Source organism: Quercus lobata, chromosome 8, assembly GCF_001633185.2.
Source record: "Quercus lobata isolate SW786 chromosome 8, ValleyOak3.0 Primary Assembly, whole genome shotgun sequence".
In the NCBI taxonomy this organism is placed as follows: domain Eukaryota; kingdom Viridiplantae; phylum Streptophyta; class Magnoliopsida; order Fagales; family Fagaceae; genus Quercus; species Quercus lobata.
The window spans coordinates 40,421,410-40,435,934 of NC_044911.1; the positions used below are offsets into that span (position 1 = coordinate 40,421,410).

General features: G+C 34.8%; 2 protein-coding genes across 5 annotated transcripts; both read right to left on the reverse strand.

Annotated features, from left to right (window-relative positions):
- Nucleotides 1–3,224: 3,224 nt before the first annotated feature.
- LOC115957425 (F-box/kelch-repeat protein At3g06240-like) lies at nt 3,225–4,876 on the reverse strand. The gene is made up of 2 exons (XM_031075660.1): nt 3,527–4,876; nt 3,225–3,282 (listed from the first exon to the last, which is right to left on the reverse strand). Exon 1 carries the CDS (start codon nt 4,809–4,811, stop codon nt 3,537–3,539), a length of 1,275 nt encoding a protein of 424 aa, XP_030931520.1. The 5' UTR covers nt 4,812–4,876; the 3' UTR covers nt 3,225–3,282; nt 3,527–3,536.
- Nucleotides 4,877–8,916: 4,040 nt separating this feature from the next.
- On the reverse strand, nt 8,917–12,173 carry LOC115957426 (F-box/kelch-repeat protein At3g06240-like). 4 transcript variants are annotated; one of them, XM_031075664.1, is made up of 3 exons: nt 12,005–12,173; nt 10,701–11,377; nt 8,919–9,693 (listed from the first exon to the last, which is right to left on the reverse strand). In XM_031075664.1, exons 1-2 carry the CDS (start codon nt 12,079–12,081, stop codon nt 10,777–10,779), a joined length of 678 nt encoding a protein of 225 aa, XP_030931524.1. In that variant the 5' UTR covers nt 12,082–12,173; the 3' UTR covers nt 8,919–9,693; nt 10,701–10,776. The 4 variants fall into 4 exon arrangements, with proteins under 4 accessions (XP_030931523.1, XP_030931524.1, XP_030931522.1 ...); XM_031075662.1 differs by having other exon boundaries at nt 8,920–9,422; nt 9,525–9,693; nt 10,701–12,173; XM_031075663.1 differs by having other exon boundaries at nt 8,917–9,693; nt 10,726–12,173.
- Between the last annotated feature and the right edge of the window lie 2,352 nt (nt 12,174–14,525).

Here is a 14,525-nt window from a genome sequence, read left to right on the forward strand (position 1 = left end):
ATAATGTTAATACCACATTTTGCAGGTTGGTTCAAAAAAAGGGCACCAAATGCAAGCTCTATTGTATAGAATAGCACAAATACCCTTGGGCCATAATTGGAATTTTACTTGAATAGAAGACCAGAGCTACAGACATGAAAACAGTACTCGATAGCACATTTTGCAAGTTGGTTTATAAAAAAGGCATCAAATGCAAGCTCTATCGTATAAGGGTCTATGCAAGTTACTTGAGTTCAACACTTTGATGGCAAGATTTGGTGGACATAAAAAAGAATATGCTACGTAATTATATATTAGTTGACTATTATGAATTATCTGGTCTAATCCATGCATGCAGTAGTTTTCCTGCGAAGCAAAATTTCGATCTCTGAGCATAAAACCATTTACAAAAGTAATAGTATAATATTAAGATTAAGCATATAAATTATCCTTCATCCTAGTCATAACTCAATAGAATCAATAGTTCAACGCCCCAAGCACAAAAAGAAAATGACGTTTTTCTCAAGTGTCAAGAGAAGACAGATGTTGAGAATTACGACCACAACATACCAAGGAATGTAGACTAGAGTGAAATGATCAACTAAACCTTGATCCTAATTAAATTGGTATCAACTATGTTTCCAAATGAACTAATTAGGGTCACCCATATGCATTCCTTTCCATCATTCTATCATATTTACAATCATACTCTCAATTGATCTCTAATCAACGTACCCTTCTTCACTACTTATAACCATGTTATTTCAAGTCTCTCCCTTCTACTTTTCACTCTCTTAACTTGAATTATACAACTCTTTCTTATTAGTGCATTAAGAGGTCTTCATTGCAATCATGACCAAATCATCTTAACCGACTCTCCCTTATTTTTTCCTCAAGAGAAGTCATGCCTAGCTATATAGGTATAGCTTCATCCCTTATCCCTACTGATCTATCTAAGTATTCTTAATATCAATTATGATTAATTATATAATAAACATGTTGCTTCTTAACACCCCTAATATTTTGTACCATATAGCATAATTGGTCTTATAGTGCAATTATATAGAATCTCTCATCTAACTTAATAGGCATTATTGTTACACAATAATCCCCATACACTTCTTCACTTTCCCTAGGCTACTCTTATTCTATGAACCATATCCTCTTCATTCTCTCCAACCTTGTTTTTTCCTTGATAAGTTCCTCTATCTCCCCATCCTTGTAATTAGTTGATCCAAGATTGTCTCGATCTTAATGCATGGTGGATGTTGCATATAGCAGCAGTATTTATAAACAATGCATATTAGATGTGGAACCATAGAAGCCAAAGAATTCAGGTTTGATTGTGTAAAATTCTCTTTTAATATATTATCTAGGTGAGGTCCTGGCAACAGTGATGACAGCAATCACATACAGGTCATACGGGATTTTTCACACACTTACTATATATTTGGAAAGCTTTCATAAGATATAATAAATTTGAAGATTAAGTTTCTTGAGTTAAAATTTTGAATAATTTACCTTTTGTTCATCTTGGTTTATGTGGGTCACCCTATAGCTATTGAATCACCACAGATCCTCAAGAGAACATTCACAATTCACAATAAGTTCATGATCTGTCCTGGTAATATGCGAAGAATTTCAATGTGCATGGTTGTGAGAATTTAGTCTGAATAGATACCGAGTATTAATACTTTAGGATGTGAAAGTTGTGACTATTGGCAGCACGAACATAGACACAATGTGTTTAAGAAGGCTTAGGTAGACAGATGCAAACCAAGTTAAAATATGAACTCAAAAAGACAGATGTAAAAACATAAAACACCCTAAAGGATGTCATTACTACTAGTACTAGGCTATCACTTGAACCTTATTCATAGCTAATTTTTGTTTGTTAACAATTTCCTTCAGGCAGTCTTACGTTTTCTCTCAAGTATCGAAGTTCAAAATAACCCCAAGAAGAGTTAACTTGACTACCTGGTTGCTGCAAAGAAATTAAACCTCTGCTTCCCTTTGTAGCCCAAGTAATTTCATTGTTGCCCACCCAACTTTATCCATACTCAAATTAAAATAATATATAGCCGTAAACTACTTGATGGAGTTGTTATGTTTTACTCGATCAGTGGAAGTTTGTTTGTTTTTTCCCCTCTTTCTTTATATTGAGATACACACACATGACACATCCTAAGTTTTAGCATAATTATCACTTTAAATTTATTCCAAGTTGTAAAACAGTTTTACGTTCTGATTCTTGCCATTCTCAAGTGTAGATTACTAGTGATTGTTTATTAAAAACAGGATTTTGCTAAATTGTAGCACGATGTATAGTCTGACACCTGCTTGATGCTAGAAGGAGAAGTTTTATAAGCTTTGAATGGAAACTCGAAATAAATTTGTCTTGTGTGAAATACTAATGATTTTTTATTTTGATCCCATTTTGTCAAAGATCCTAATTTTAGTTTCAAAGTTTTCCAGGTTTATTAGAAAATTTTTAAAATTTGTAAGTAATGGATAAACCAAAAAAAGGTGGGAAATTTATGGAGCAAATAGAACTTCTAATCTCCTGAGGTTCCTGATTAGCTCAGTGGTGGAGCGGCTAGCTGTTAACTAACTGGTCGTAGGCTCGAATCTTCATTCCTTTTCAATCCAGTTATTCCCTTCATTTATTGGGAAGAACACATAAACATTTCGGGGACCTCAATTGAGTTCTAGTATCGATCTATCTAGCTTTTGTCGGGCTTTCTAATTAATTAATGGCATTACAATGCACTGTCTTGCTTTCCTATCCAATACTAGAAGCTACTTATAGATATGCACACTTGAAGGAAGGGAAGGCCCTCTGCTTGATCTTCTCTTGCTCTTGGTCAAGTCCTGGGAGCTCGTCCTCCGGACGGACCAATCTCGTACTTTATTTTTTCTTTTTATCTTACATGAGAGAGAATATATTGTATTGTTTTTTTTATTATTATTTTTATTTATCTTTTTTACTATTTAGATTTTGTTTGGAGGGCATATATAAGATAGTTAAATTTGCGCATGTTTAATAAGTTGAACTGGAAACTAATAGACAGGAAAGGTCCATTACACAATCAATGTACTAAAGGATCACCAAAGAATTACAAATTAACAGTGTAACCAGCTGGAGATGGAAAGAAATAGGGAGAAAGAATATTTAACATTTCTGCCAATAATAAGAAAAGATGTAACCAAATTACACACTGCAATCGATAATTGATAAATACCTTTTTCGATTTGCTCCTAATTGAAAGACAATATGAAATGATCCTCCACATTAGCCTCGAGCTGGATTAAACAATAAACCTATGTTAATGACTTTAGAATGCCCAATATTACCACTAGAAAAGTGATACTAATTGAGGAATTAAAATAAATACATTACTGAGGCCTTTTTGCTTGTTATTATATGATCAAAAGCAAGGTTATCAGAGTATAGAATAGTAGTGTACTCTGTCTTAAAGCACAAGGGATGCGTTACAGCAAAATTGAAACTGATACTGACAGCAAATTTGGCATCATGTTTCTTTACCTTTACGGCTTTACTTCTCTGTATTCTTTCTCAAAAGAACTAGGCTTTCCACGTAATTATCCAAATAGAAAGATCTTGATAAGCCAGAGATGTAAAGATCAGTACAAGGTCTTCCGCGGCGGCTATTTGGTGCGTACAAAAGCAAGCCTTTATCTTTATCATCTTCCATAGTTATTAGAAGTTCACCATTTTTCTTAAAACCTACCACCCTTACAAAATTTTCACCGACATCAATAACATATAATTTAGTCCAAGATTTCACAACATTATACTCTTTCATCACCCAAACAGCATGCTCCTTCACCAACCAATCCTCACGGCCACCACGGTCGACAGACTGCTCCGGCTGCCCTCCGTGTAGAGTAAGTAATCCATTAAGCACTGCTATATTCATCATCGATAATGGAGGGGCACCTTCTAAAATCTTAGGTACAGGCACTTCATGAAAAACAACCTCATTTCCCTCATTCCCCAAATCGAATGACACAATCAAATTGTGGTGAGCATCCTCTGGGGTGTGGGCAAGCCAGTGGAGCGCTCCATTCACAACAACGGACCCGAATGAATCAATTATATACTGAGCACTTGGCTGGGCTTTAGCGGAGCACCACCCACCTGTGTTAAGCGTATAAACGTCAACCACAGGTGAATTACAGTTCTTCAAATACACAAGTCTCACCAATTTGTAATCATCGGTTGGAGCGTGATATCCAAACCCAAAAAAAGAATTACTTCTTGACTGATCATGATATTTGGGACGTGGGAGTTGCATGGATCTATTAATTGAAGGGTTCCAGAGATAATAGTTATCATCTATTGAAGAAGAAGAAAAATCAACCATACAAATCAGTCCATTGACTGAACCGACTATTTCGTGGAAGTATTGGTAGTATCTGGTTTTGTATGGACAATGCAACTTAATGTAATCTGATGTGCATCCAAAGAAGCCTCCTTTGTCTTTTACTTCTTGTGCAAGACGAAGGAGATTGATATGTAAGGCCGGGTCGCTACGATTCAGATTCTTGAGGTGATAGTTGCGAGGGAATGGATTGTCTGGATTATCAGAAGGATGCAGAGTGAAAAGTTCTTCCCCGGTTTCTTGGTCGAGACGACGAAACAGATGATATGGGTGCTGTTTGCTGTGAGAGAGATAGGTGGTGGCAAAGTGAGGGTTAGAGATGAGAGAGTTCCATCTTTTGCAAACGCACTTGCACCTCGGCACTATCTTCGCTGGTACTCGTATTAGGATTTCAACAATCAGCTCCGCCGGCAGATAGTCTGACATTTTTTTTTTCTACTTCTCTGCGTATGAGAATGTGAGAATCTGAGATTGTGCGGATCAGGATTAGGGTTAGGGTTAGGGATGTAGTATAAATCCTACAGTACTCTTATGGTAATGTAGTATAGCATTCACAATAAGATTGCTAAAAATTAGTTTTTAATGACTCAAAATACTATTCTATCTATTTTAACACCCCGCTTTATAATACATCAAATGTTTTATTTTAATATTCAACACATTAAAATATAATATCTAAACAATAAACAACAATCACAATTATCAACACATTAATATATATATATATATATATATTTTTTAATAACTTTAGAGCTACAGTAAAGTGTCAAAGATTTACTGTAGCTTGGTTGCTAAATTTAAACCATTGATATAACTTGCTCTTTTTTTTTTTGGTTGCTAAAATAACTTTTAGGTCATTTTTAGCATCTTCAATGTGAGTGCTCTTTAATTAGCTTAGTATGAACTGAGCTAAGTGAAAACCTAAAAGAAGTTTCCCTAGAAGTTTAATTTGCGCTAAGGTTGTTCAACGGACCGGCCCACCCAACTACTTCCATTATATCCTACCCGGTTTCATTTATCCACTGATGAGTACATGAGTACCAAAAATCACAAACTCTGTGAAACGAACTAAAACAAATCATCAAAAAAAAAAAAAAAAAAAATCATTTTCATATGGGTTTGGGTGCTATGGAGGGAGAAGGTGGAGATTGTTGAGCGGAGATTGGAGTAGAGAACAGTGAGAAGCTTGCCGTTTGAGGTGTTCATGTTTGAAAATTTGTGGTATTAGAAAAGCTTACTGTTGTTAATGTTGGCTGTGAATTAGTTGCATTTAAACTTTGTTAGATTTTTTTTTTTTCATGGTACTTTGTTTAATTTCTGAATTTATAAAATGATAAAACAAATATTTAAATGGGTCTAAGAAAAAGAATAGAGAATAAAAGAACAGAGTTTGTGAAAAATAAACTGAACTAATAAAGAAAAAAAAATCAGCTTAAATTTAACCAAAAATTTGAAGAAGTTAATATGAATGATCTTAGTTATATTTGTTTAACCAAAAAAAAAAAAAAAAAAAAAGATCTTAGTTATATTTTATGTAAAAATTGAAAAGGTTGATTTAAGTGCTCTTAGTTCAATGAATAAAACTATCGTATTTATTCAACAAAAACTTCATAGCTATCATCATTGAACATGTATTAAAAATTTCTTTTAGCTAAATTTTAACTAAAAATTTGTAAAAATTGATATGAATGCTCTTAGTTTTATGAATAAATTGAAGAGATTGGCATTAGTTATAAGAATAAAACTATTGTATCTATTCAACAAAATCTTTGTAGATATAACATTGAACATTTATTAAAATATCATTAAACTCATATTATCAGGGGAAAATATACAAAACCTTTATGTGGTATTGTTTTATGTGTAAAATGTTAAATGGATAACTCTTAACCCTATTTAATGTTTTGAGTCTAACTTAAATCTCTTTTTTTTTTGGTGTGGGGGGGGGGGGGGGGGGTGGGGTTTAGACTTTTAGGGCAACACAAAACATAAATATTCCCCTCAATACTTAAAAATTCTTTTAATTTTTATACATATAACAATATCACATAAATATTCCCCTCAAAACTTTAGAGGCTTAAGGGCCATTTTTGGTCTTTTTGTAAGTAGCAACTTGTTAGACTAGAGTGGGAGGGGGCAAAATCTATCCATCTGGTGTAAGACTAATGTGATGCCCAAATTAAATGCTGCTACAATCTCTTAGGACAAATTGTTTTATCTTGCCATCTGGAAAATATGATTTGCAAGAAACTCACTAATTTTCCAAAATAAACAATTATCACTGGAAAAATCAGAGCCAAAATTATAAATAATGTTGCAGATTATTTTATTATAATTATTTTTTCATCTTTGTTCCATCACAATGAAAAACCAAACAATTAAAAATCATAATAATAATAATATTGGTAGCATCCGCATTCCGCACACATCAGTTAAGCTAAATATAGATAGAAGTGCGAATAAAACACCTAATCATGAGCTTGTGGCATACAATATGAAGTGTGAGCATGTGGCATACATTTGGGCTTTGGCAATTTAGACATCTAAATATTTATTTGAAAACATACTCTCAATTAGCTGCCTAGTGGTTAATTGATCCTTGAAAGGCATTTTCACTCAATTTAGATTCATATTGAAACAAGTTGGACCTCATCCAATCTTGTCTAATATAATCAGAGCATTCATAGCTGAGCTTATAAGTGCCAAATGTAAGCATATTTTAGCATTAAGGCCCAATTTGTCTCACTAGCCGGAAGGCTAAACTTGAAAAATTGTAATTTTTTTTGGCATAGTGCTACAGTACCATCGTAAATGTATGATGGTACTATAGCACTATGCCAAAAGATTATATTAATATTTTATTCATATCGGGCTTTTCTCTCTCATTCACGGTCTCTTATCTCTCTCTATCTTTCGCTGTCTCTCACTCACTTTCCTCTCTTTCTCCCTCTTCTCTATCATCTCTCCGTTTCTCCCTCATACCACTACCATAGTCTAGACTCCAAATTCACTCTATAATCAACGAAGCTCCACCGTGATCGGCGAAATCGACGTGGTGGCGCGGTTGAGTTGGAGATCGATGTGGTTGGTTTCTAGATCGGCGATGGTGGGTTTTTGGGTTTGACGTTGTGGTTGTTGTCGACGAGAACTCTCTTAGTGGGTTATTTGTTGTCGATGAGATCAATGTTGTGGGTTTCTTTGTTTGTGTGTGTGTGTGTGTGTGTGTGTGTGTGTGTGTTTTTTCTCTTGGTGGTTCTTGTAGTGGCTGTTTCTTGTGGTTGTTCATTGTGATTTTTGGCGATTTCTTTGTGTTTTTTTTTTAATTTTTTTTTATTGATGGTTTTTGTGGTGGTTGTTTCTTCTAGTGGTTGTTGTTGGTGGTTGGCATGGTGGTGGCGTGGTGGTGGCTATTGTGGTTGTGGTGGTGGTTGCTAGCTAGTGGCATGGTGGGTTTGTTGGGATGTGAGTGACAATGGTTGTTAGTTTTCTGTTTTCTTGGTGGTGGCTAGATTTTTAAGTCAAGATTTTACGATGGTGGTGATCTTTTAGACCCAAAAAAATGAAGAGGAAGAGAGATTGAGGGAAAAGAAAGAGAGAAGAGAGGAAGAGAGAGAAAGAGGTTGTGAAAATAATATTTTAATGAATGGATGATGTAAATAAGAAATGGGATGTTGGATGTATTGTAAAATGGTATGGTATAATTGATAAAATAGTTTTTTGGGATGGTAAAATAGGATAGGATGACATTTCCAGATGGAAATGCTCTAAGATGATAACAATATCCTACTCTACAGTCTAATAATAATAATAAATTTTTATTAATAAGAAATCTTTTATTATTCTCATCTACCATCATCAATCCACAATCTCTCTAACATCAATAATGCCAAATCCAATCTCGACAAGGATCCTCTTTAACGAACTCACTTGAGTATGCCGCTCTGGTTCAATCAGCACTTGCTCTTCCCTGGCCTACATTTCAGACCTTCAAACTTTCGTTCACTATGACTGTGACACAATCTGCTTTGAGAAATATATAGACATAAATACAAACTAAACAGGGGCAAGATATGCTTACAATGTTTGCTACTTCTTTCATCAACCCCGTCTCTTAATCTTCCTTTGGTTACTATATCTGCTGTTAAGGATCATGGAAGCTCAAGCTGGCTTAATAATGGTTTGGGAAAATGTCAAGGTGTAACGATGGAGGAGCTATATGTTTGCTTTCCAAATTGGGGCCAGCTAGATTAAGAGAAAATTCATGATTTTTGCCTACTTTGTATCTTGCAAATGAAGATGTGGTGAATGTAAACCGCAAGGAACTTGCAGAACTTCTTTCATAAGGATTATAAATTTATAATCATTAGTGCTTTGTGTCCAAACTAAGAAGTTATTCATCGTTCACTCCCAAAAGCATCAAAAGCATTAACATAAAGCATTGTATCTATCAGCATTTGATAGTGAGAAAATGCGAGAAAAAAAATAAGATTTTAAAAAGCTGTACATAAAAATTAAAAGCTAAAAGCTAAAGCTAAAGCTAATGCCAAATAGGTTCTAACATGATCATTTTTTTAACCAATATAAAGCTGCAACTTTGTAAAATTACACATATAAGCAGCCAGGCAGGGATTTAAAGACCAAAAGACTACTGGCTAGAATTTTAAAAAAATTCCGTCCTTGGCACATTCTTGAATCCATTAGTTCATGTTAGGGTATGCTTATATAATGTGAGATCAGAGTTGAGATACTGCATGCACTAGCAAGCTTGATGGCCCCATTTCTAGGTCTAAATTATAAAACTTAACCAGTAAAAAGGGGTCTATCGTTGTGCCTATAGTCAAAGTAGATCTAAAAGTCCCACTTGAATACTTGATCCATTTTATGCTTAGTACATCTATAGAAAGTTCAATAAGTTGATTAGGGCCTCTCACCACACTCCAAATTCCAACCGAGTTGAGCAGCAATTTTAGTTGAAAACCAATCTTGGATAATATTTTCAAGGCAAGACAAAGAAAAGTCACCAACTGAAGACAACATCTGCTTTGGACATAATTCCGATAGGGTGACACAATCATTAAGTAGAGGTGGTACAAAAGTAATACATAATAAACTGTTCAAAGAAGCCTACAAGTAGCTAACCTTTGAGTGTCCCAAAGATAGTCAATATACGGAACCATGGATAATGCCAGTGGATACAAAAAGGCTACAAAAGTTGGCCGCTTAATGGAGTTAAGCAATCAGCACACCTATTGGCTTCCCTATATATATATGCTTCACATTAACATGTCAATCCCTAGCTAGTAATGCCCTGCAATCAACAACCAAAGTGTCATAACAAGGCAGGATTTGTGAATGATTATTTAGCAAACTATATACCTAAAGAGAGTTTATTGCAAGAAATATATTGGTAAAATCATGTTCCAAGCTGGAATTAAGCCATCCCTAACAGCCTATAATTATGCAGTAACGCCAGTGGAATGTACTATATTTATGAAAATGACTACTATCCAATGGCCAAAATGATCTCTAATTAATGCCTCCTGTATTTGAAGGGCTTGGGTTTCCTTTCAAGCTACCATCTCTATTCAATTTAGTGCTTGTTAATGGGAGAAGGAGTCCAAAAATTGATTTTAGTGTGAAGAGAATTATATTCCATGCACAATAATAGAACTCTTAAGGCATTTTGAATGATAGTCTGTGTTATTTGTGAAGTGGCATATAAGTTCATACTAAAATGACACCAATAAAAAAATGGCTTACAAGGAAAACAAAATGATTAAGTCTGCAGGTTGTAATTGATGCCAAGGCAATTGTGTCCATTAGCATTGCCTTAAAAAATGTAAGGTAAATTCAAGAGAATCACATCTGGGGCAGCATTGTAAATGAGGTAGGAGTGACGAACAATTATGAGCACATTTACCTCATTCAAAAGAATATAACACATTCAACCAACAACCAGGCATCAAAAAGTTTTGAAAACTGAGATTTTCTTCTTTATTTTACTAATAATTTTTCATATAAAAAAGAAGGGGATGACTCAAGTACACAAGCCACCATAGAATTATAATTTAAATATATATATATATATATTTTGATAGTTGGGTCTAGGGGAATTTGAACCTTGGATATATTCATTAAAAATATCAAGAAATGCTAACCAATTGAGCTACAAGATTCTTGGCATAGAATTATAAATTACAGTGTAAGAAATTCAAAAAGGGAAAATTTGCAGGGAAGCTAAACATCTTTTAATGATAAGCAAAAAAGTAACCAACTACTAAAAATAATTACAGCACTTGTTTGTCAAGAACTTACCTTTTCATGCTTGCTTAAATCTTACCCCAATTTTAAAAGACAGTAAACCCATGTGAGAGACTGCAGAATGCCGATGTCAATGACCATAGAAAAGAGATTCAAACTGAGGAACTAAAGATTCCTCTACTCCATCTTCCACATTCAGTAGAACAAGACTCTCCATATAAGTATCAAAATAAAATGACTCAGGTTGGGCATGGATGTGAGGATTCAAAGTCCTTTGGCTATTGGGATCATAAATACGCAATTTCCCAGACTTAGTTACTAGAACTTCACCATTCATTGTAAAGCCTAGCACATTCCCAAAATTGATATTAAATAGTTTAGTCCAAGTTTCAGCTACTCCATACTCTTTCATCACCCACACTGAGCAAAACCCGCCAAAAGCTTGATCCCTATATGGGACAAGCGCAAGCAACCCATCAAGCACCGCAACCTTCATATTGAATCTATGCACTTCTTCCAAACTCTTAGGCACGGCCATTTCATGAAAATCCTCATTCCCTATATCGAATGACAAGATCACATTGTGAGACGCACTATTAGCATTATGGAAATCGCCATTGTGCTCTCGAGTGTGCCCGAACCAGTGGACCGACCCATTCAAAAACACTGAAAAGCTCTGGTCTGCAATATTCTGACAACTATGGCCGGTAATAGTGCGCCAAGCACCGGTCCTAAGCGTATAAATCTGAAAGTCAGGCACAGGAAAATATTTTTTTCCGTCCGAATATTGATCAAACAAATCATAAAGATACACAAGTCTCACTAATTTGTAATCATCAGTAATGGGGTCATAGCCGAACCCAATATACTGCATAGGATGAAGGCTAGGATGAAATTTAACGCCAGGACACGGAAGGAATATGGATTTGCGAATAGAAGGGTTCCAGAGAAGTGCAACAAGGTCAGTTTGGTCATCAGGAGTATCATTCAAGAGACAAACTAGGCCGTTGGATGAACCAACAATGTACAAGTTTTGCTTCATAAAGCTCCTGTATGGGAAGTGCAATTCTTTGAAATCTGATGGGTATGCGAAAAATCCTTTCTTTTCCATTTGTTTCTCAAGAACACGGCGATTGTGTTCGCGAAAAACCCACTTGCAGTCTAGGTGTTTGGAAAAATGGTTGTGAGGGAATGGGTCATTGGAAGAGAGGAGAGTGAACCACTCTTTCTCCATTTTGTCATCGTAATGACGAAAGATAAGGTAAGGTGGGTTTTTGGTGGATGAGAGAGACCGATTAAGGTGCATTTTGATGAAGTCATGGCTTGAAATTAGAGAGCACCAAGTCTTAGAAACGCACCTGAATCTGATGAGCGACTTCACAGGCAGGCGTGAGAAGATTTCGACGATAATTTCAGCTGGGAAATAGTCTGACATTGTTTCTTTCTCTGACAAATGGAAGAGAGTAAAGTTGGAGTGTTGGACCTTATGTCTTGGTGCAGAATGCGGAGACAGAAACGTTCGAGTGTGTTTTTGAATCTTTGAATTGTTTTGAAGATTTTAATTTTTTTTTTTTTTTTAAGATTTAACGACTTGGCCCGGTCCGAGGAGGTGGAAGGGTCCATCCCCACATTAGTCCTAACCCAATACATAATGAGAGCCCAAGAATAAATAATGAAGAGGCCGATTGCCCAAGTAGCGAGCGTTCCTCGGGAAGCGTCGAGCAAGCCACATTCGACCAAAAGATAAAATACCGAGAATGATGATAAAGACATGCAGGTGAAGAATAAAGGAAATAACCAGATAAAGTATCCATTATCTCTGCATTTAATGCACTACACCAACTTAATTTGTTGCATTGATAGTAAAATGACTCTTGAACAGTGCCCTCACAGCTTACAACCCATTCTACCACCTTTAGCAAAACCTTGATTGGACAAATATCCAAAAAAAATCAATAGCCGTACAAGTGGAAGGGTAGGATGTAATCTAGTTAGCTACATAAGAAGAGGAAACCCCTCTAAATAGAGGGACGAAAAACTGAAAATATAGTCTGTGCAACATTACCTTGTAACCAAAATTTGAATATTATATGAACTGTTGTTCCTCAACCTAACTCGAGGAAGTGTTAATTTAAAAATCTACTTCTCTATTGTAATTTATGTAATGTTTTTCCATTCACTTAAAAGTTAAACCATATAAGCATATCAAGGTTGACTTCGGAAACCTACTCTCTAACAAATTAATTGTATTGGACCATCATACATAAACTCTCTATTCTAGGAGGGCTTAAGTGTTTTTGCCCACCTACAATATACATACTATCTTCTAAGTACGCACGTTGCGCAAGTTCAGATGCTCTTCTATTTTTTTTTTTTTTTTTGTAAAGGTTAATAATTTGCATCTATTATAATTTAGAAATATATATTTTTATTTTTCAAACAAATAAAAATGATAAACTCTAAAGATGAGCAGTAACTGTAATTTCTTTTTTGAGCGTAAAGGGGAAAAAAATTCTAAATTTTAGAAGTTTTCTTTTTGAATTCAAAATGAAATTTGTTATTTGACATTTATAACCCTATTTCTAAATAAAGTATCCTTCATTAATGAGGGTATTTTTGAATCACATAAAAGTCAAGTTAAAAGAAGAGAATCCTCTTTTTATATATATATATATATATATATATATAAATGATTAAAAGTTGCATTTTTTTTTAAGTTGATTTGAGGTACTGAAATCAGTCAATCACATTGGACAATTTTTTTTTTGTAATAAAAAAATCATCAAATGCCGCAATGAAAGGAAAAAAAAATATATATAGAAACACAACAAAAGAAAATTGGAAAGTAAAAATTGTACTTTAAAAAATGTTGGAAAAACACATGTTTTAAGTACTCATGATGTAAGCAAATGTATTTAGTACCATATTTTTATAAATTTTTTTAAAAATGAAATTAGATAATTGAGTTTTTAGTATGAGTATATATTTTTTAGAAAATGTTTGTTACTTTTCTAACATGAACAATAAATTAAACTTTATTTTTGAAGTGAGAAAAAACTCTCAAGCAAAGACAACAGCTCTTCTCCATTTCTCAGCTTCCTCTTTGTTTGGGAGACTCTCTAAGGTTTGTTTGGATACAATTTGATGAGTCCAGAAAAATCATTAAGGTCATCCATTAATATGGACAACCTTGCATCATTAGTAGACCATCAAAGATAACTGTTCAACACATTCAATAACGACCATCAAAGGTCTTAAACTCTCATCAAGACAAAAAACGTTACAATCAAGGTAATAATCACTCTAATTTATGTACAACAACTACCTAAATCACCTATAAAAGGGACAATCAGTCTCACTAGCAAGGTATGTCAAGAAACCACTACAAAATGCTATTTATAGTAGAAAAGATATGGGCTGATACTTACTTAAGCATCGGAGGCTCCCCCACTAGGCACAATCCAATGGTCTCTTCGATCAATTCTCTTTATCTTGCAAGTCCCACAAGATCGTCTAAAGCTCCGGATTGGATGAGTGATCCAACTGACGATTTTGGCATTATCAGTTTGGTGCTGTCTGTGGAGAGATTAGCCATTAAGCTCTTCCTACAACAAAGGGTTACTCTTTTCAATTTGGAGTAATGGACGCTAAAGTGCAGTACCAAATAACCCAAAATATCACTCCAATCAAGGAATCCTCCCATTTGAATCTCTAATACACTACTGGAGCACCTTCGTCGTTTTGCTGGTGAAGGACACATGTAAAGAAAAAATCCTTCTCATAAATGAATGGTAAATGGATGCATTCCATGGGCTAACCCACTAATACGTCCATTGAGCACAATCACTCAGGTATGTCTGACGTGATTCTCCTTATAGT